Below are 23,266 nucleotides of genomic sequence, written 5' to 3' on the forward strand. Positions count from 1 at the left end.
TGCACATGGAGAAGTTTTGCACTCAGACCAAGTAATAAGGTCGCTATCTCACTTGCATGGCCACAGCCTATTGTTTGTGGAAGCAAAAGATTGTTTACAAAACAATGTATGCAAAGTTAAAAGCAGCTTATGAAAATTTGTCCCATAAAATGAATATGCTCCCTTGTGTTACCAGCACTAATTAATTACTTGTATTTTACTTCTAGTGTTTTAGGAGCAGAGATGCTACATTATGGAGGTGTCTTGAATCCTAACGGCTCCAGAGCTAATAGTGTGTTGCATTCTATACTTAGAAAGGGTGTAGATCCCATAATTAAATGAGAAAATGTACACAAACGCATTGTCAAACAGGTACCCCATTGCCTAAGAAAACACAAAACAGTTGTGTTTTCTTAAGGCACTATGGGACTTAATTGGCATAAAATATACTATGGCCTCTTGGGCCACAATTTCAAACATCACAAAGTTGACATCTCATACTGGGCATAGCCTACAGAAAAGCATATCACAGAGAACTAGACAGGTGTAATCAAAAATACAAAATGTTGTTTGGCTAGTTTGCTATAACAGTTTTGTTTTTACTATGGAAGCCAGTTGAGAAATATGTCTTCAAAGAGGACTTAAGCGATGCTGCATCTCTTGTTACACTAATAAAATAATACCAACCAGATCTTATAAGAGGGATGAGGCAAAATGCCAGGTTTATTGCAAATACAGAGAAAGAGCAAGAAATCAGGATATGCAATTCAATATTTCACTACTATTCCTTATTCATTCACACACTCATTCATACAAGTTCTGCAGTTGTTATAATTACCAGCCCAGAGGTTGCTCGTGGCAGAGTACTGGCCAGGTAGCCTGCACATGAGGGTGGAGCCAAGTCCTTGTCAGATGCGCATCTGATGCTCCTGGAGGGTGGTTGCAGAACCAGACTCAAAGTTTTCAGTCTTTAGAGTCTATTCTTACAGGATTTTGTCCTTATACAAGTCTATGGGAATTGCTTCATCCTGCTGATGTTTGTTTGATGTGGTTATCAATCAGCAGGTGGCACATCCCTGATGTCTGAGTGTGATCTTGTTCTTCGGAGTCTTCAGTCCTCCATGGGGGCAGGGGGGCACTTGGGTGGATTCCAGCCTGCCCTCCAGGGGTCATCCGGTTATCTCTAGTCTGCACATTCTTCGGCCTATCGAGACTGAAGTTGTAATTCTTAGGCTGGCACTTCCCTGATTCATTCTTTATCTACATCAATTCATCCTTTATCTAAATCAATCATCCATTTACATACATCCTCTATTTTAACATACATTTATCACTTATTACTTTACTATTTCTTAACTTTTAGCAACTCTCAGGATGTTGCAAATCTACTTAAACTTTAACATACGTAGCAAATAAGTTAAAAGCTACTAAACTGTGTTCTGTCTGGAAGAACAATTACAGTTGTTTTTGAGAACAGACTTTCTGTATTAGGATGTGTTAACACAATTAGCAGTTTGGCCTTGCATGTTTCTCACAGGAAGGGGGAGACACAGAAATGGAAAAAGCAAGAGGCCTAAGCTATGGGGAATTCAATTGAATTCAATCTTACCCCTTGTCTCTCTTGGCCTCAGACTTGTTATACACATACACTTTATGGTTCTACATACACTTTCTGGTTCTAATACAGAAATTCCCTGATATGGTCCAACACTCTGACTAGCTAGTCTTCCAGCTCTTCCTCCCTTATCTTAGCTACCCCTATGCCACCATCTCCAGCCTCCTTGTGACAAGAAAAGCCGTGTCAGCAAGCATCCCAGGCCAGCAGAACTGATAAGGTGCATTGGATTGGACTATTTTTATGATAATGGGCATGTGACACTCTACTAGTGAGCCACAAGAAGTGGGGCATGGAAGTGAGATGCAGGGAGAGAAGGAATGGAATAATAGGGACTTAATAGGATGGGAAGGCCTGAAGGGGAACTTCATAGTAGGGAGATGTACGAATCATGGGGACAGAAAGCAGGACCACAGGGGACAGGTAAGAATTCCTGGGACTGGAATCTGAGTTGTAGGTGAGGGAAAGACATTTCATTTTATTGGTCCATTAAAAATGGAGAAATTCTTCACTCACAAGCTTGTTAACTTAGTGGAAGTGTTGAAAGGAAATTCACTTAAGTATACTTGGCCTAAATCTAGGGAATTGCTGACTAAAACAACATTAACTTTCACACCAGGCTCAAGTAACATGCCTTGCCAAACATCATTAAACCCAAATTACACCTGCCAGCTGCAGTGCAAACATACCTTCAGGCTCCACAACAAACTCATTTTAGTTCTTATGCGGAACCCCACTCATAATGTCTTCCTTCCAGCCTTAAGAGAAAAAATAGTTTTTCTCTGTCTGAATCCTCCAATATAGCCTTTACCAGCATGCAAATGTCCATAGGGAACATATCCTAAAATCTGAGGTCAGAGTGGATTGTGCATTTAAGTGGAACTGGATGTGTGCAGTGTGATTGGTTATAAATTAGAACTGAAAGGGTATTTGTTTGGAACTGAAGAGTCTGAATGTGCTTGGGTAGTAAAATAAGTGAACTGGTGTGGAGTGCCTTAACTGATGATTAACTTTACTGACAGGTAAGGTTGCTTTAACTTATAATTTTCATAATTCTTAGTAAGTGTATATAGGAAATGAAATGCACTCCAGCAATCTTAGCCCAAACTTATTCAATTTCTTGCATGTATACACAAAGCCAGGAATTACATAGCCCTGATGGTTTTCTTTTAAATGGGTAATTTTAGTCTTTTATTATTTGCTAGTTTTGTTGTAATGAGTTGAAATCAAATTGGGAAATTTAAGAGTAACTATATTCTTTTTATTTTTTTCCCATTGTGTGATTGAGTCCTCTAATGACATGCAGCCACTTCTGGGCTGACCTAAAACAGCCATTGTAACATCATCAGCAATGCTACATATCAATGTAGGAATAAGAATTGAAAGAGAATAACATAGCTTGTTAATGATATGAGAAATTCAGTAACAGAACACTCATTATCCATATGGGAAAGATATTAGGACAGATACCACTTCTGGGGAGTGGAGGAGAACATAACATCAAAATCAGTTTTTATATCTCATCTAGAAGACTTTACTTTCAGCAGCACAGTGGCTTTCTAGTAGACTTTCTCCAATTAGTCATGACAGATATTCATTATGATGTAATCTTTGTTGTCATTTCATAAATCATTTGTGAATTGTTCCTGTTTTTTGTGACTATTCTAATTAGCATGTGCTAAAAAGGTTTGCATATGAACTATAAGCCATATAGTTTCCCCTTGACTATATAAAGTACATGACTGGTTATTATGGAATGCATGCATCATACATGGTACTGTATGAGCTCCCTGATGCTGTTCTCTTTAAATAGGCAAATGGCTAATTGATGAATAACTTGAACTGCACTTTCAATGTGATTTGTGCAAAAAAAAAATGTGTAGTGTGATTCATGAACATTTTCACAAATACCCATGACTGCCTAAATGTTCTCAAACAGTGGATATGACCTCACACATAACTGCAAATTGGACTTGTCGCTTGTATTCATTAATCATTCTTAGTATTATTCAATTGGCTTTACGCCTTAGCACAATACTGAGACAGTGGATCAGCTCGAACTCTAAAGGAAAAGTGTCATCTAATTGAGTTATCAAAACAAACTCTTGCAACCTCTTGGTTTTTCTTTAGTGTCCCATCCAATTACTCATCATACCTAACCCTGCTTAACTTGTGTGCTTTAATGAGATCACAGCTGGCAGTGGGTATGGCTGAGTGCCATGTTCCTTCATTGAGTATTCATTTAATTGTTTTCTGGTAAGGAGCACAAAGTGGTGCCAGATGGAAAAACTATGTGCTGAATCTTGAATGTCTTAATCTGTTTTTGCTCAGAGAAAACTTCCCCAGGTAAATGGAAATTAATGTTTTTAAGAAAAATAAACTTGGTCCAGGAGGAACTTTCTCCCCTCCATCTTAAGAAATTTACAGAAGAACCAGTGGGATTTGAGGTGGAGCTGCATAGCCCTCAGAATGTGTGAGGAGAGATTGCTCTCTATGATTTAGCAGCTCTGCTCCATGGCCACTGCAACATGGCCCTGTTTCCAACCTCCTCCCTGCTAGCAGTACTGCTATTGTAACTGGCCATTTTGTGAACTGTGTGAAGAGTTGAGGATGTTGTGAAGTGGCTTCTTGTGCATCCCTAGTTCTAGGTAACTTCTCAAGGGCCTATCACAATCTCACAATTGTGCAAACCTGTGTAGGTGAAAAGGTGACAAACCAAAGAGGACTAAGAATTGAGCTTCTTCCTCAGAAGATGATGGATGAATTCAGCTCTAGATTTTTCACCTACACACACAAACCAACAAAGTTTTATAGGTATGCAAAGTAAGAAAAATGCTGCTTGAGAACTTCTTAGTTTGAATTAAGGCTATTTACTTTGTATATGTGTACATATGATGTTGACAATTTGTGTTTAATGATTATAAAGCTTTAACTTTTTGAATCTCAATGTCTGTTATTAAATAATCTGTGACCCCCCCATTTATCCCTTAATTTATTGCAACTGTGACAAATTGATTAAAAATGCTTAACTCATAATTTTGTACACCCATGAAAACAAATTGATGACTGAAATAAACATCTATATTATCCATCACTTATATATAATTTAATTCTACCAAGCCTATTTACAGGTAAAAGTGGGGTATGATTAGAAAAAGATTTCAAAGAGATGAAAGAATGTAAGGGATTAAACTATAACAAAATTTAGGACCAAAGGACATTCATCTAGACATTTAGAAGGAATTAAAAACAAAACAAAACCCTAAGTGGCAGAACTACTAACAAAAATATTTATAGACTCATAGACTTTAAGGTCAGAAGGGACCATTATGATCATCTAGTCTGACCTCCTGCACAGTGCAGGCCACACAATCTCACCCATCCACTTGATCATTTTAAAAGAGCCATGTCCGGGAAGAGGAGATGAGGACTAGTCCTGTACACACATCTTTGAACAGGTGCTAAGACTGATCCCCAAAATTATAGAGCATGGACCCCTAGTCCAATACCAGGAAAACAGAGAAAACCATTACAGGAAAACTATAAACAACTGGATGAATACAATATAATAGGGACAAGCTAGTCCAACTCCTCTGAGGACAACTCATGTCTCTCTAACTTAAAATACTTTGAAAAAGTTAATAAAATTGTAGAGACAGAATCAGTGGCTATGGTTCATCTCTTCAAAAGTCTTTGGACAAAGTATCTGAGGGCTAACTTGCATAAGGTGAAGTCCTGTCATGATTTAAAATAAGTTGACAGAGGTAAAGTAGGAATAAAATTCTGTCTTTTCAGAGTAGAAATGTTTAAAAAGCAGCTGCCAGAGAGATCAGTAAGACTTAATATGTTTACAACCCCAAACAGGGGGCTGAAGTGAAAAAAACTGCTAATGGTACACAATTATTTATTTCTCTGTGTGTGTGTATGTTTAAAAAAAACAGCTGTAAGAAACTGAAATTACAAGAAAACTACTCAAGGCCATTTCATAACTTTAGTAATGTCAGATAAGTGACAGGGAATTTATGCCTTCCTTTGACACATCTGGAATTAAACACTGTGGGAGAAAACATAAGTGAATAGATAAACCAATAATCTATTCCTATATAGTAATTTTGGGTTATTTCTGTAAGCAAAGTCAGGATGAGCTCTGCCCTGACATCTGGTGGTGAATTGTGGCAAGTTGTGGAAAAGAACTTCAGGGGCTGATCTTGTTTGCACAAGCACACCCATCCCGCCTAGCATGAGCCCACAGCAGCCCAAATGGTCACTTTGGCTGCTGTGGGATCCCCAGTTTCTCTGTTATTGGGGCAGGAAGAATAAAGTGTTGTTACCCTGATTATGTGAATCAAGGACAATGAAACTGTTTTATGCCAGACGGACTCGCCATCAACTAAGTAGCACTCGCTAGACAAGGGACATGGGTTCCAAAACCTAGTGAATGGAGAAAGGCTAGGGACAGGTATTTGTGCCTGATGGTATGGGCCCCTTTTGATGGCTTGAAATGCCAACCACATCTTCTCTTCTCTCTACTGTGGAATATCAGAGCTAATTTTAATTCCATTAGGAGTCTAGTTACAGGCTACTGAACTCAATTCACGTTGGGCTAATGGTGCACTGCTCTCCTACTACAAGCTGAAATCACTAAAGAGCGGAAATCACTGAGTGCTGGGGGGCCCTGAAGCTATGTTGCTGAGTGGCTGGCGGAGTGGAGCAGTTTGCAGGACAGCTGGTGGAGTTGAGCAGTTCATGGAATGGCTGGTGGAGCAGAGCGGCTGGTGGAGTGGCTCATGGTGACGCCTGCAGCAGAACCCCATGGAGAGGTGGGGCATTTGGCCTTGGACCATGTAAGGTGCCCCTTAACACTGCTGTGCCCCACCTCTCCAGGCTGGGAGGTAAAACTCTGCAGATAAACTTCTGAACTCTGGAGCTATACTGACCAGGGACAGAGACTTTGGAGTGTTGGACTTTTGGGTGATCTTTTGGGTTGCTGGACTTAAGACCCTGAGGGGGAAAAGGATACTACCAAACTTACTTGGGGTTGGCTCTTTTGCTCATGGTTTGTGTTATGAATTCTGTTTGTGGTGTTTCCGCAACACAATGCTGCATTTTTCCCTTCCTTTATTAAAAGGATTTTGCAACACTCAGACTCCGTGCTTGTGAGAGGGGAAGTATTGCCTCTTAGAGGCGCCCGGGGGTGGTATGTAATTGTCTCAGGTCACTGGGTGGGGACTCGAGCTGGTTTTGCATTGTGTTCTTTAAACGGAACCCCTAGATACTGAACCCAGCCCTTGTTGCTGCCAACTCAGACAGGCAGAAGGGTTACATTTCTATATAACTTTGCAACTGCAGTTACTTTTTTTTCTTCTAAGTGGGGTCACACCAGGGCTGCCCAGAGGGGGGGGCAAGTGGGGCAATTTGCCCCGGGCTCTGCAGGGGCCCCCAAGAGAACAGCTGAGGCTCCCGCCTCCGCCCCTCTCCTGGAGCCTTAGCGCATCAAGCGGCATCCTCAGACAGCGCCGCGGCGTGCCTCTGGCGGGGCCCCTGAGCCCCGCCCCGCTCAGAGCCGCGTGGTCAGGGGGCGGGGCTGTGAGCTCTGGGCTGAGCTCAGCTCCCTCCGCTCGGCGCCCCCTGACCATGTGGCTCTGAGCAGGGTGGAGCTCAGGCCCCGGCGGAGACACGCTACAACTGTTCAGCGACGCGCTGAGACTCCGGCTGAGGAGGGAGCCGGGGGTAAGAGGCTGGGGCCAGGGGGGTTGGATACGGGGCAGGGAGTCCCAGGGACAGTCAGGGCACAGGTTTGATACCCACTTCTCTGGAAGCAGCAGGTGGGAAATAGGGGGCAGGTGTGTATATAAGCAAGCAAGAAGCAGGCTAGAGATAACGAGGTTAGTGGTGTTCCAGCAGCTGAGGTGTGAAAACCAAAGGAGGAGAAACTGGTTCTGTAATTGGCAAGCCATTCTTGCTATATTATACACACCTGCCCTGGAAATTTCTTGCTGCTTGCTTGAAAAAGAAATGGGTATTCAGCAAGCTCAGCTCAAAACATCTGTTGTGTTATAAGGTGCCACAGGATTCACAGGAGGGGGCAGAGGTTGGGGGCAGGGGCAGGAATGGGGGTTGGATTGTGGGTGTTCCGGGGATGTCAGAACTCAGCGCGGGGGGTGGGGTTGATAGGGGTTGGGGCAGACAGGGAGCAGGGGTGGTGGGGGGTCTCTGGGGGATGGTGAGGGGACAAGGAGCAGGATGGGTCGGGGATTCTGAGGGGGGCAGTCGGGGGGGCAGGAAGTGGGTGGGGGTCGGATGACGGCAGGGCCAGGCTGTTTGGGAGGCACAGCCTTCCCTACCCTAAAGCTAATTCAGCAGTTTGAGGCTTGCAGGAGAGCCAAGCTGTTAGCTTTTCCATTAGGGCTACCGTCCCTTTCACTTCCAAATGCCAAATTATAGTCTACATGTAATTTCAGTGCCATAGGGAGATTCATGTCAGGGGAGGGTAGCTTCATTTAAAATTAGCCACTTGGGGGAGGGAATCACATGAGAAGAGCAATATCCTTCCCAACCCTACCAAGGGAGACCCCCCCTCCCCTGCATTCCCTGAGGCTCCAGAGGGGTTAATTCAGTGGTTCTCAAACTTTTCTCCTGGTGACCCTTTCACATAGCAAACCTCTGAGTGTGACCCCCCCACACTTATAAATTGAAAACACTTTTTTATATATTTAACACTATTATAAATGCTGGAGGCAAAGTGTGGTTTGAGGTGGAGGCTGACAGCTCACGACCCCCAGTAATAACCTCGTGACCTCCTGAGGGGTCCTGACCTCCAGTTTGAGAACCCCTGGATTAATTTAATTTTAGCACCCTGTGTCCATTCACATGCATGTGCTATTTTGAGCATTTCAGTTTTGACAACATAGGCTCATCCCAGATTCTGGAACAAGCTCAAATGCTCAGTTCATGGAGTATGTACATAAGCTATACTAAAGACAAAACCACTGTAACCGTCTCCAGTTTGTGAGGGACCACATGGAGCCAATCTCTAGGAAACAGGTAAATGCATGGAGATTAAGTCCATTAATGGCTATTAGCCAGGATGGGTAAGGAATGGTGTCCCTAGCCTCTGTTTGTCAGAGGGTGGAGATGGATGGCAGGAGAGAGATCACTTGATCATTACCTGATAGATTCACTCCCTCTGGGGCACTTGGCATTGGCCATTGTCAGTAGACAGGATACTGGGCAGGATGGCCTTTGGTTTGACCCAGTATGGCTGTTCTTATGTTCTAACCTAAATGAACCCAAAGTTATAGAGACAGATATGAGTCAAGGGAGCCAGCAGAGTATCAGAAACCTGGAAAAATCTCTGCCTGGATGGGCTCAGGTGTTTGGTTACAAGCTGAGGTGGTTCAAAAGTTTTGGATTTTTTTTTAAGCAGAATTTTTTTATTGTTTCTTTAAACAATCAAACACAGCAAGCTGCAAATATTTGGCCACACACTTCTGAAACCTCAAACCATGTTCAGGTTTTGGCAGACTAATTTCAGCTTTTCAATTAAAAAAACAACAAATTTTGAAGGGAAGCAGACATTGTCCGTGATTTTTTTTCTGCTTTTTTAAAACCCCTAGTTTTCGATCCAGAAAAAATTTTGATGGAAAATATTTGTCCAACCCTTTTAATGAGCTTTAGTGCCTTTTAGCACTAGCTGATGCTGAGAACCAGTGATACCTTGTAAAGAAGTTTTCTCAAAACTGGGTTTGTGTCGAAATGCAGAAGGTTTATTTTTTGCAGGGGCGCCTGTGGGGGGGAGCAAGTGGGGAAATTTGCCGTGGGCCCCGCAAGGGCCCTCAGGAGAATATAGTATTGCAATTTTTTTATAGAAGGGGCCCCCAAAATTTCTTTGCCCTAGGCCCCCTGAATTCTCTGGGCGGCCCTGGGTCACACAAAATCTACATGAATAGGTTTTGATAGACTTTGGTCCTCTTCTCTTCAGAGAATGTATACAAATAGAGCAATACTTCTCAAATGGATTAATTACTGAAACCAGGAAACAGTTTTTGCTATTTTTTCCCCTTGACATTTGTTTACTGTGGCTCAACTCAAAATCTGAGATTCAAAGTGTAATGCTTAATGGTGAATAATCCCTCAACTCATATGGTATCTTTTCCTGTTTGCTGACTGGATAAGCAAAATAATCAAGTTTCCAGTGTGAATGGCTCCAGAAAATGAATCTTAACATTGCTTTCCTAGAGCGCGCATGTGTGCTGAAACCAGATTGCCTAAATACTGAGGGAAAGTGAATACAATGGGTGTGAACAGGCCACCTGAAATTATTTAAAGATTCTTATGAATGACTATGGAAAACACTTTTTAAAAAATAGTATTTGCCCAACACTAATATATCCTTAAAGTCAAGGCCTGTGATTTCTTTTATGGCCAAAACTCCCAATGGCATTTTTACCTCCTGAATAAGGGCAGCTAGCTTTCCTGCAGCGGTAGCGGAGTTTGCAATTCAGCCTGTGTCTATTCCTTATTCCAGCCCTACACCCACTCTAGACACAACTGTTCACCACCCACTTGTCTGCATCGGGTGAGATCTGAAATGTTATGCACACACGGAGCTCTGAGCGATGTCTTTGCTCTTTCCCTTTTCTTTCCTGCTGCTAAGTTAAAACACAGCAAACTGCGAGAAATCCTCTTAGAAACAGAACCATTTAAGATTTCTAAACCAGATGCAACCCTCCAGGCCGATCTTCGACGCAGGGCTTGGCTGTTTGCCTCTGCTGGCTGTTTTCAGCTGAAGTTGAAGATAGAGATTCGTAATACAATTTCTAGTGCCTGGACATGACGTCTTCTTGCAATAAGTGGAAAAACCACTAGAGGTGAATATCTGATAATCTCTCTCCCTCAGCCCCAGCTAATTAAATGCTGAAGTCAAACAGCAACGTGTGGAGAGAGCCCTGCCCTTAATTGTACCTATTGCATTGAAGCAATCGAGGGCTATTTTCGTTTCCCCGGTACCTGGCTAAATGCATAGCTTTTGTTTCTCGAGTTAAAAGGGCTTATTGAATTTGTTCCTCATCTGTGATCACTGACTAAAGACCGAGTTCCCTCCTGCCAATTTGGTGGCGTTTGCAAATCTCCAGCCTCCTTGCTGCTTTTAGGAGAAAAAAGAAAGTCAGGTGGCATTGTTACAGGTGCTGCATATCTCTCCCTTTAAAATGAGATCGAACTGCAGAGACTGGGGCCAGAACAAGAAATCTACAGGGCTGAGAACGGGGGTTTCATACCCACAATTAATGCTCTATGAGCAGCAGAACCAGACCCGATCGTCGGGGGGGGGAGTTTTGCCAGGCTCTGGCGGTGTGTAAAAGTGCTTCGCTTTTCCTGTATATTTTTTGTTGTGTGTCTGGGAGGTGGCGAAAACTGACCCTGAACTAAAGCAGAGAAGCTCCCGCTGGGTAGCATGAAAGAGAGGAAATAACCGCTGCCGGACAGGTCGCCTGCGATCGTGATCCAACCATTCCACGGCACGCTGCGCTCCGAGCAGAGACTGTGCGCCGCAAAGGAAGCGCCTCCTCTGGAGGAGTTGTAACTACCTCCTCCTCTCCTGTCTCTTACGCACTCACACCTTCTCCCCCAGTGCACTTATACAAGGGAATCATCTGACCCCGGGTAGTGGGGAGGAACCGGGCAGATCCCTTTCTCTAAGGGAGAGTTCGCACAGAGGAGAAGAAAAGGGGAAAGTTTATGTAAAAAACAAACAAACGTGCCCCTCTCCACCAACCTCCCCCCCCCCTCCCAAGTCTGGACCAAGCAGTGTGAAGTGCGTGCTCGGGGACCGTGGCGGGAGGTCGGAGGAGAGCCCGGCAGGCTGCCGGGGTGGGCACCGCGGGGATCGCACGCACGGCTGCCCCCCACCCCGGCTCTCTCCCCTCCGTGAGCGGCTTGCCCTGTGCGTGCGCGTGTGCCTACGGGAGGGAGGGAGCCAGGCGCAGGCGCACCGCCCGCCCGTCTGCAGCCCGGGCGCTCTCAGTGCAGATCCCGGGGAGTTGATGGCAGCAGCGCGGTGCGGCCACCCGGCGGAGAGCGGAGCGCGGCGGAGCCCTGAGCCCAAAATGTGCGGGGAGGAAGACAGCGGCTGTAGCAGCTCCGGGAGCCCGAGGGACGGGGCCGGGCAGCCGCTGGTTACCCAGCTCTCCTGACCTGCATACCCCCTCCCCACACATCGCTCCCCCAAAGAATGTCAGCCAAGTCCAAGGGGACCCCCGCCTCCTCCTCGCCACCCGAGGGGCCGCCCGCAGCCTCCAAAGCCAAGGTGAAGGAACAGATCAAGATCATCGTGGAGGATTTGGAATTAGTCCTGGGGGACCTGAAAGACGTGGCCAAGGAACTCAAGGAGGTGAGCGGCGCTGCACCGGAGAGGCGTGGGGCCAGCCCCACGTTCCCGGTAGGGCGGACAGACGTGCCAACTCTTTGGGAGCCAGTGCGCGGCGCTGGGCGCAGGCTGGTTACACTTTGGCTTTGCCAAGGGGAAATCAACTAGTGTCTCTGCGCGGGGGGTGTAGAAAGCCAGGCAGCCCCTGGTGGTGGCGGCGCACCAGGTGGTGGGGGCTGGCTCGGTGGGTCCCAGTCAGTTGCTTCCCGTGCTCTCTGGGGTGCGATGGAGACGGGAAGGCGCGGAAAAGGTGCTGTTGGTTTTGTGAATGATGAATGGAAGGGAGATTTCTTTCTGGAGTGGGGTTTGCCACCCTGCAGCGGCTGAGAGGGGGCTCTTAGACACTTGCGTCCAGGGGTCTCCATCGGTTTTCTCTGTGTTTCTAGGGGAGGAGGAATGGGGGATTATGACTCTCCAGCCCTTTAAAGCAAAGGGGTCTGTAGGTTTTTCCAGACCCCCCTGCCGCTATCCATCCCTGGGGATTCAGATTTACCTTTAACTACTCTGCGAGGGAGAGGCTTGTGTCCGTCTCTGAGCTGACGTGCCACTTACGCCCTGACTCCCGGCGTGGTGGTTGCTGTGCCGGGCTGTTGCGGATGTTATGCTTAGGAGATGGGGGAGGACTGTTGAACTTATTACAGCTCCTGCCTTGGGGAAGTGGCTTTCGCTGCACCGGGGTTGTACGTGGGGGAAGGTTTCCTCTTACTCCAACGTTAACTTTGCAATCGTAACCCTGTATTCATCCCGGAGCTGCCTGACTCTCGCTACTCCGGCTGCTGGAAGATGGGGACAGGGAATGGGGGGGCTCTCTCGGTTATAAATCTGCTGGAGGCTTTCCCAGTTATTGGGGAAAGGACAAGTATCTAGCGATCCTGCTAACATGTATAAAGGTCATTGTAGCAAAGTCTGCATTTTTCTTCTCAGACTTGTATCACAATCACGAGATGTACATCAGGCAAAATATCTGTTGATTTTTAGATATCTGGGAATCCATTGTAATGTTTCTCTCGTCAGGGACGAGTGTCAGCTCCTGTAGGTTAATCTGCAAACAGAATGTAATTACCGCAGAGATGTTCTTAAGTATCAAAATACTGTAACTAAAATAATGTAACTTGGCTGTCCTTTTTGGAGTTTGTCCCAAATCTTGATTTTGCTACACAACTGGTAGACAGATGGTTGGATTGGATTATGCATTGAAATTCAAGTCCAAAGTTTGTGTGCATTGCCTGTAATCCTTTATTTGACATTTGTATTAGGCTGTGGTTTTTTTGCTCTCAAACATTAGTTTTCTATTTTAACAATATTTTCAACAAGTTTAGTCAACAGTCTTCTGCCTTCAGAGGCAGTCTTTAATTCAGTGGTGTGTTAACATTTAGAATATATATCCACTAATAACAGATGCAATCTCTATATGAGCATGATTAAAATAATCACAATCCAAGATTTTTCACTCTTAATGGAAAATTACAGACATCTTCCAGAAATGTGCTACCTGTCCTCTATGTTTTGTATTCTTTGTGGATGTTTTAAAAACAGAAAAATGTTTCTTGTTCTTATTTGAATAGCAGTTCTTTGGACATTTAAAAATGTTGCTAGAATAAATTGGCTTCTGTTGCTGCACTAGTACATGTTGTTCAGAACCTATCCTGTGTTCTGCCCCATGAATGTTAATCATTCTGTACATATAACCAGACTCCTGGGTTTCCTCTTGTAAGCAAACAAGATCTCTGTAGTTGGAGGTCAAGTGTCATCATTTACTGTGGCATGTTTCATCTAAGCAGATATGTCTGTTCTGGCTGACTGCATCTGTGAGAGAGAACTGGGTTTACCTCTGCCTGATGGGATGGGGAATGGCTTGTTTGGACCATCTTTTCCCAGTTAGAAGTGAAACCAAAACTCTAAAATTCCAGTACTGTTGGGCTGTAAATTGAAAGCTGTGTGCATGAAAAGGGTGCATATTTTGATTCTTAATCAGTGCTCAAAATCTAAGCCAACACCTGTGAATAATAATTTAAGTATCTTTTTTGTAAAGAGCCATCATTGTACCACAGTATACCAACAGATAAGTGTTGCATATGAAATTATTTGTAATATCCTCTTAAAACATTGGCTTCATAAAAGTTAAATACATCTTGCACTGTAGCTATTTTGAGAAAAGTCTGTGGAAGTTTGCTATGTGACTGCTACATTTATAGTATAGGCTAAATCCACCCAAGAATTCTCAACGTATCCTGTAATGTATTTTATTTGAACAGGGAGTAACTGAAGATATGCTAAATTAAGAGTCTGGCTTTGCAGAGTCTCTGTATAGGTTGTGTGACATGGCTCTGCGTTTGGAAGGACTTTGAAGCATTGTGCATTAAATAAAACTCCAGGCAGTTATTATTGTATATTAAATATAGACTATCAGACATAAAATGCTGGTTTTATAGGCAGTGAAATGTTGACTGTGAATTAGTAAACAGTTTTCACTATTTCAAAGCATGATAAATACTAAAACCAAGTACATTTCATTGTGGAACCTGGCAGGGCTATAAACTGTAAGGCAAATCTTTCCTTTTTCTATTTGCATTCTAAATCAAATACACAATGTTCTTTTGAAAATGTTTTGGCTATCCTCCACTTTACTGCATGTGTGCCACAGTTAGACTCTTTTATATAGTGCCTTTTCTTGTGCTGTTAATGTTCCTCTTTGTACTGTACCAGGATGAATTTCTTTTTCAGGAGTGTGGCCGTCTGAGAATTTACCTTCTACTCTACTCTATTTTTGCTTTTATTATTTTTTTTAAGAAAAAATGCACCATATTGTGATAGGTCAGATCTCTTTTATACTTTTATGGAAATCTGCAGCTGCTAAATTGACAAATACAGCGTTTGTTTCTGGCTCAAACATATGTTTAGGATTGGGATCCTTTATGATATAATTTTTTGAATGGTAGCTGTTAGTTGCATGCATAGTTAATGCACTGGTGAGCTGAAAGATTCAGTGCTTCAGAAGTGAACTCTCTCAAAATAATGGGTATGAGGAGTGGATGTGATTACTCCTGTACCCTAGAGTTACATTTGGTTGTACGGTATTCCACTTAAATTAACTTTCTCCCATCTGTTCTTTGCCCTACATGTTTCCTACTGGTCACTTCAGTAGCTATGGCCTTGAAGGTCAGAGAAAGAGGAGGACTTCTGTAGCAGTCCAAGGTAGCAACAAGTACAATGATAGTAATGCCCAATAGTACTGCTTTCTAAATAGCTCTGCATTTATAGAATAATAGTCCTGTATTTAATCAGAACTAAATAGTCTGCAGCTGATCTCTCTCTCTCTCTTTAGAAAAGGTTGGTTTTAAACATAAAAATAGGCCAAAATAGGCCCAAAACTATCTGATCTGACCTGTTAGCCTTCTGCAACCTCTTCAGATACTTCCATATGAAATCTTGAGAGCCCAACTGCTTGAGACAACTTTACATGTTTATCTGGGTAAGGAGCACATTTGAGAGAGATACTCCAGTGTATTAAGAAACAGACAAAACCTTGCTTAACTTAATTTATTTCAGTGAAATCCAGACACACAAGTCTTGAAGATATTAAAATTCCTTTCAAAACAGAAGTCAAAATTACATCATCTGTTGTAATGGAGTTATTGTGGCTCAGAAGTTAAACTTTATATAATTTACCATGATTTATTGGTAAGTTTAGGCTAAGGCAGCCACAAGAGACTTAGGAGAGTGAAGGAGTGACTGGGAGACTTGTTAGGATGGAATAGTATGAAAGACAAGTTCTGCATTGCAGCTGATGTATGTCTAGTCCTTCCATGGGTGCAATTTACTCAGTAGAAACAGCCATCCTTGTGTTGTTGCTAGAAGAAAAAGCTATTATGGGTGTGTGTTAATTGCAGCATGTATCTTGTATTGGAAGAACGTGCTCTTTAAAGTGATCTGTATGGTTCCTGTTTGTTTAATTTTTTTTGGCCCCTTCAGAATATTCACTAACCACCACAAGAGTATGCCCTAATGTAGTTCATTTTAAAATTCGCCCGTGGGCGGAGTCTTTTTTGAAACATTTTTAACACTGGTTCTTGTTCTGCAGATGGAATTTACCTATTTACTTGTGAAGCACTTAGATGTTAAGGTGATGGCACTATAAGAAACCATAAAAGCTAACTGAATTTCTGTCCTCTTGTTTAAAAATTGTAAGGAATTATTTCCTTTCTGTTTGGTATTGATGGACATAGAATGCATGTTGTAGCCCAAATTCTGCATTCTCTGGGAGTTCAGTGGGGAAGAAGGGGTTTCTCTTGTATCTGTAATATAGTGTTACTGTTATTTGAAAGGCTCCCCCCTCCTTTGTTGATTGCACTAGGGAAATCTCGAATATTGAATCATTTGGTAAATACTTTTATAGAGATGGAAAAACTCATCAACCAGAACAGATTCCTGAAAGTAATTTGTGAAACATTTGCAGAGCTTTTAATTGGCGAATGGATGTGCTTCAACCTTTTATCAAAAGGAAGCAGCTGTTGTAGCCATTGCCAGTGTTCAGTGCAATCCAAAATGGAGGTGTGTATCTCACATGAGAAACATAAGTCCTAGTGGCCATGGTTTGAACATGGTGGTTCCTAAGTTTGGAATTTAGAATATTGTTCAGTTGACTGACTCTCATCAAAATTATGGTTGTAGGACTGAATCAACCCCCGCCCCCAAATTCCCCGGAAATCTTGGAAAATCCTAATTCATGCATCAAAAGAAATCCTGGCTTCCCCAGTTCTACCTCCCCCATTCTGAGCCCTCCCAAAGAGCTCTGTGTTTTGGATAACTAAAAAAAGGATAAATAATCCTTTCCACAATGTTCAATTTCAATGAAGTTATGAGATAGGAAACTCAGGAGTGAACTGAGCAACCAGTAATGTGCTCCAGGCGATGGTAAAGTTAATAGATAAAACAAATGGCCCGATTCGTTACTGAGGTGGCTGCTCTTCTCCTATGATAGGGTCGGTGTGCAGTTCTTGTGGGTGAAATAAGCATGTTTATGTGAAATATTCCATATTCACCATCTTTAGGATAGATGTGCGCAGACATATCATAGCTCCACTCCCAATAGTCTCAGTTTCTTCACTCAAGACTATTGTGCACAGCTGGTACTCTAGTTAAGGGAAGATACAGTATTTCAGGTCAGATCCTGAAATAACAAGCTATGTGCAGCAGCAGACTATTTACAGAGACTCTCCCTCTAAGAGATGGAAGAATGATTGTTATCTCTCTAATCGTATCGTGCATCCAAATCCCTGATGTGTAGGCAGCGACGCCCTCACTGTGTTATGGAATGCCATTCCAGCATACAGAGGTCATAGTTCAGGCATAGTCAGATGCACATGCTACAACGGGAATTGGAGAGAAGGGTTCCTTAATCCTCAGCCCTCCCCCACTGTTAATATATCATTGGTAGATATGCTCTGAGTGCAGCATTGTAGAGTAGCCCATATATCCAGGTCTGATTGATGGAGTGGAAGACTGACGTACAGCACTGTGTATTCCTTAGACTGAAGCCTTCATGTGTGTTGCACTGGTGTGGCCAGGAATAGTGCTTTGTGTAGGCATCAAGGCCAAGATGTCTTGTGACTGGTTGCTTACACATCTGAATTATATGCTCCAAGATTTGCCATTCTTGCCAGGAGTACACTTCTCCCTCAGATTTCCCCATCCCATTTCCTTGATGAGATATGTAGCTGCAATCTTTGCCTTCACTTTTGTAATGAGTGCAGAGTATGATTCACTGTGTATCTGAAGCACTGCACAGATTCTTCACTTGTGATCTGTTCAGCGGTACCAAAAAGGGCCATAAATAGTTAACCGAATCATAGTTTTGTTACTTCTTTCATAGCTAAGAGTATATAAAGTATTTATACATTTAAAATGTTACAAAAGTATTATTAAAGTAAACTTCTTACAGATGTTCAGTAAATAGCTACAAAGTTCATATGTGGTCCTGAACCTCTGATGCTTAGTTTAGGATTATCAGGGACACATTCAATGCTAATGTGATGCTGGGTGAAATTGCTTTGCATCTGACTGGAATCAGCTTGCCATAAGTTAGCAACTTCTTTCATTCTTGTACAATATACAGTTAATAGAAAGAACCAATCTATGCATACAACACTATTTATTAACTTCATGTGACTTTACAGAAGGAAGTATGCTGTCAAATTTATGCTAGCTAAATTTTGTTTTCAGCTACATTGATTTTGCTTGTGAAATACAAAATTACTTGAAAGTATAATATATTGTACAACCATGAACTAAATAGAACGTATATATAAATTTGGTGGTAAAAATAGCACCACAGTTAGAATAAGTATTAAAATGTATGCTTTTATGAACTTCATGCAATCTAGATGCTTCTGACAGTGATCAGAAAACAAACTGTAGTATAGCAAAAGCATGAATCTGTTCTTGGAAGTTTTGCCATTGACTTCAGTGGGAGAAAGATTGGGTTCTAAACTCAGATACATTTTTAAGATTTCAGAAAGTTATTGCTGTTTAGTATGTACGTCTGTGTATATGAATATTTATTGGTGCATAGATTATAAGGTGAGAAGAGACCATTATGATCAAGTCAGGTCTCCTGTGTAACATAGGCCATATGACTTCCTTGAACTAATTCCTATATGAACTAGAGCCTATCTTTTTAAAAAAAAATCTTGATTTAAAAATTTCAAGTGATGGAGAATCCCCCATGAAACCATGGTAAGTTGATTCAGTGGCTAGTTATCCTCACTCTTAAAAAATTCTAGTCTTAATTTGTCTAGGTTCAACTTCCAATGGTTGTGGATCTTGTCATAGCCCTCTGTTATCAAATTTCTGTTTCCCCATGGATGTACTTTTAGACTGTGAACAAGTCAGTCCTTAACCTTCTTTTTCATGAGCTAAAGAAATTGAGCTACTGGAGTCTATCAGTGTAAGGCATATGTTCCAATCCTTTAATAATTCTTCAGTTTATCAACATCATCTTAAATTGTGGATATCCGAACTCGACGTAATATTCCAAAAGTATATGCACCAGTGCCAAATATCAAGATAATATAACTTCCCTACTCCTACTCAAGATTCCCCTGTTTATACATTCAAGGTTCGCATTAACTCTTTCGGCCACAGTATTGCACTGGGACCTCATATTCAGTTGATTATCTACCATGACCTTGAAGTCCTTTTCAGAGCATTGCTTTCCAGGATACAGTCCCCCATTCTGTAAGTATGGCCTATGTTCTTTGGTCCTAGATGCATACGTTTACACTTAGCCATATTAAAATGCACGTGTGTGTGTGTGTGTGTGTGCACTTCACTTGGTACTGCTCAATATTTTGATTAAGAAACAGGGGCAATACAAAATCTGTGTGGGTGGGCGGGCGGGCTGAGGACTGTCCTGGAAGTTGTCTCAGAAGTTTTTGCCAGTCTCCTCAGCTTTGAGCACAGCTATCTTAATGGAAGAAGGTTTCATAAGCCTATCAAAAAGTCAGTGAACACACCAATTTTGTTAAACATAATTTTGTTAAACATAATGACAAAATGCACTATGTAAAATCTAACACTCCTTTCTCATTCAGTTATTAAAATAAAATTTAAAAGTTAATTAAGTCAAAGCATGTAACTTGAATTGAGAGATTTTCATTAAATTAAAATTAAATTAAAAGCAAAACGAAACTTGAAAATCCTTGAAAACGAAACACAGTGACGCTGAGGCAATTCAGTAGAACCAGAAAGTGGAACTGACTTTAAAAAGGTGAAACTAACCAGACTAGTTTCCCTCTCTCAGCAAAATGAAGTGCAGAAAGCCAATAAGAAGCATAAATGGTGAAACATAAACACTTTTTTTTAGTTATGAATGTTGTCTAATCTAGGCATTATACCTACTCTTCACAAGGGTATCAGAATTGTGTTACATTTCACAAGTAAAGTAAAATGCACCTTGTTGAAGCTTCCTTTTTTCACATGCGTAGAGATCAGGGGTGGCTCCAGGCACCAGCAGACCAAGCATGTGCTTGGGGCGGCACCTTGGGACAGGGCGGCGCTCGGGTGGTTTTTTTTTGAGGGGGAGGGTTGTTGGGGCAGCGCTGGAGGGTTTTTTTTGTTTTGGTGGCGCGGCGCTGGGTGTGGGGGGGGGGTCGTGGCGCGGCGCTCGGAGGGGGGGCGGGGCTTCAGGCGGCACTTCAGGCGGCATGGCTCTGGGAGGGTGGGGGCTTGCGCGGTGCTCGGTGGGGGCGGGGCTTCAGGCGGCGTGATGCTCGGGGGTGGGGGTTTCATCGGTGCTGGGGGGAGTTTCGTCGGCACGGTGCTCTGAGGGGGGGGGTAAGGTGGGGCGGCGCTCTTCTCTTTTGCTTGGGGCGGCAAAAAAGTTAGAGCTGGCCCTGTTAGAGATTATTAAAAATGATGATCATTGATATTGTGTGAGAAAGCTGGGTTGAAGATCTGGGTTTTGCATATTGTCCTGTCTCATGATTATTGTTAACTCTTGTAGTCTCACTTTTGATAGATTCAGTGGAAAACAGCTAATGTGGTTGGGTTTAATTTTTCAGGGAGAAAGAGTCCCGGAGAGAACCTGGGCCCCACTTGTTGAAGGTGGTGTAGATTAAGACCAAGACTTAAATTTTAATGTAGTATTTGATGGATTGCTAGTGTACAAAGCACCAGAGTGATCTGCTTGTGACACCTTGTTTTGATTAGTCAGTGGGCTGCCATATCCTGCACCAGCTGGAGCATTTTCAGTGCATTGTAATTATTGAGACTGGAGTCGCATAAGTGATTGTGGCCAAGTCCTCATCTGACAAGATGGAGCATAATTTCCTGGCCTAGCATAGTTGGAAGGTATATTTTACAGATGCTGCTTGCGTAGCCATAGCCATATGTAGCTATTACAGTTTAAATTGTCGTATAAATATGTATTTCTTTACAAATATAACATTCATCTCGTAATCTAATTTTCTCATTATACAGACATTCATGGGAACCTTTTGCTATTTCACCTTTTTTTATAACATTTGGAACTGTCAATTCCTGCAATGAAAAATAATTAAATTAAATGGTTTTTATTCTAGAAGTTTGCAGATTTCTTGGAAATAACTCAGACTTGCAAATATTGGGTGAAGTTGTGGTTCGTTGTGCAAAGCCTGATTTATGATGATCCCCTTAGTACAGGGGGAAAAACAGAAGTGGTATAGGGAGGAAGCAGTCTTTTCGTGCTAATCCTGAGGAAAGATGCACGTTGCCTGTATAGCTAAGCCATTGCTGCATTAGCTCATAGGCTCTGTGGTGAAAGGCTGCAGCCAATGCCCCCTTCCCACATGGCTTGTGACCAGTCTCTTGTTTGGTTATAAGTCATTGACTCTCTTGCTATCCATGCATGTCATTCACAATGTCCTCTCCTATCATGATCTCATTGTGAGAGCTACCGAAGAGCTTGCTTTAAGCATGAAGGGGACTGAAAAACGTCTGCTCAGTCCCTTCCCACAGCACCCCAAACAGTAGCAATTCTGCTGCACTTTATGTCCATTGCAGAGGAGGCTTGAGTCCATTGGTGTTTCATTTTTGGTTTAATATTATTAAACTAAAATGAACTGGAATAGTTAGCAGCAATCTCCTCCAGACAGAAAGAGTATTGTCAGTCCTTTCTTCTCCGTAGATAATAGAATGTTCATATGTGTTTAAAGGTTAACACACTCATCCATTGTTTCTCGCAACATGTGCCACAGTGCATAGTGGAGTTTGACAGCACTGAAGGTTGAATCATTTCCAGAACTCATTGCAGATTAAGTTTGCTCAGTAATCAGAAGAATCCTTGTAATTTTAAAACATTGTTTTTATTGAAGCCTTTCTTGGAAACTTCTGCATTAGGTCAATCTTGAATCACATTTGATTTTTCTTTCTTCTCCCTCATGTGGTATACTCAGAAAGGAATTATGCCTTTTCCCTGATGCATATTGAAAGCTAAGGGCCAAATTAAGTTACCCTTAATTCATGCTGAGTTCCACTTTATATGACAAGTTATCCTCTGAAGTTAGCGGAGTAAGGTACTACTCAGTGGGTGTAAAGGGTATCTGAATCTGTCCCTATATTTATTACTGGGAACCAGTAATCCAAAGTTGGGGGTCATGAACTGAACTATAGAAGGTTTGACCAAATGCCTCAAAGATTATATTTCTGTTTTCTAAACTATGATCGTTCAGTAGATTATAAAATTTTAGTCGTCGTTGCCAATACCATTGCACTAAAATAGAAAGTTCATGTAATGCTCCTCCAAAGGGAATTAAAGTAAAAAATAAATATGAAAACATTAGCAAATGAATAACGTGGAGCTGATTCTCAGTTCCTTTACTCAAGGGATGGAGAATCAGGTCTAGCATCTTTTCTAACTCCAATATTAAGCAAAACAAAAATGATTGACTCTTTTTTGCATGCTGTAATTTTTGAAGTGCTTGCTTCCATTGTATGCGTTCTTTCATATATTTTGTTGAAACTTAAGACGAGAACTAAATGGCTTTTAAAAAATAGTTCCATGACTGTTTAGAGAACATTAAATAAGCACATAGAGTATTTCTAATGAGAAAGTAATAGGCTAGCTAAAATAAATTGAAGATACACTAATTATTGAAAATAAAATTGGCACAAGTACTTTTGTTATTAAATCAAATCTGTAACATATTCAGCCATAATGGTATATTATGAACATTAGCATTCCCAATAAACATTTATCTTACCAAAACAAGCTTCAAAATTTTGGCATTAAAATCACAGTAATAAACAGTTCCTAATTTCAAACCCAATAGTACATAGTGGATTTGAAAGTGAGATTTCCTGTCCCTAATACAGTATATAACACAGGCTTCTCTTTAGCACTAGTATGTGCTTGTCCCTCTCCAAATTAAATTGTCATGACAAACACAATGAAATGCAGTTACTTAAATGAACTTTATGAACTGTCCTGATTAGTTTTGTCCATCACATTCCAACCTCTGCAGAACTCCCCTGAACACAGAGAGATAAAAGCCTTAACTTTCAGTTACTCAATTTTTGTTGATTCGTATTAACACTCCCAATTCTAAAAACAGCTTTTTCTTTTCTCTCTGCCTTCTTTTCTCTCCATTCCTCCCTCTCCTCAAGTTCACTCCAGTATTCCTGTTTAATCTGGACTACAGTACCAATGGTTGTGAAACCTTTTTTTTTTTTGTCAGTTCACAATTTGATATGTACATATTTTAAAGTAT

At 42.1% G+C, this 23,266-nt stretch overlaps 1 protein-coding gene across 4 annotated transcripts in view; it reads left to right on the top strand.

Moving 5' to 3' along the window:
- Nucleotides 1-7,305: 7,305 nt before the first annotated feature.
- Nucleotides 7,306-23,266, top strand: part of PRR16 (proline rich 16) — a 136,140-nt gene continuing 120,179 nt past the window's right edge. The window contains exon 1 of one of the 4 annotated variants that reach the window (XM_039545562.1): nucleotides 7,306-7,324. Coding sequence is in view for 1 of the 4 variants with exons in the window: in XM_039545558.1 (XP_039401492.1) it covers nucleotides 11,826-11,984 (159 nt within the window). In the remaining 3 variants the exon portion in view is untranslated. Of the gene's footprint in view, nucleotides 7,325-10,318; nucleotides 11,985-12,183; nucleotides 12,205-23,266 lie in introns of those variants that run through there. The other 3 variants (XM_039545558.1, XM_039545560.1, XM_039545561.1) reach the window with 3 other exon arrangements.

The sequence above is a fragment of the Mauremys reevesii genome, linkage group 6, assembly GCF_016161935.1.
Source record: "Mauremys reevesii isolate NIE-2019 linkage group 6, ASM1616193v1, whole genome shotgun sequence".
NCBI lineage: Eukaryota > Metazoa > Chordata > Testudines > Geoemydidae > Mauremys > Mauremys reevesii.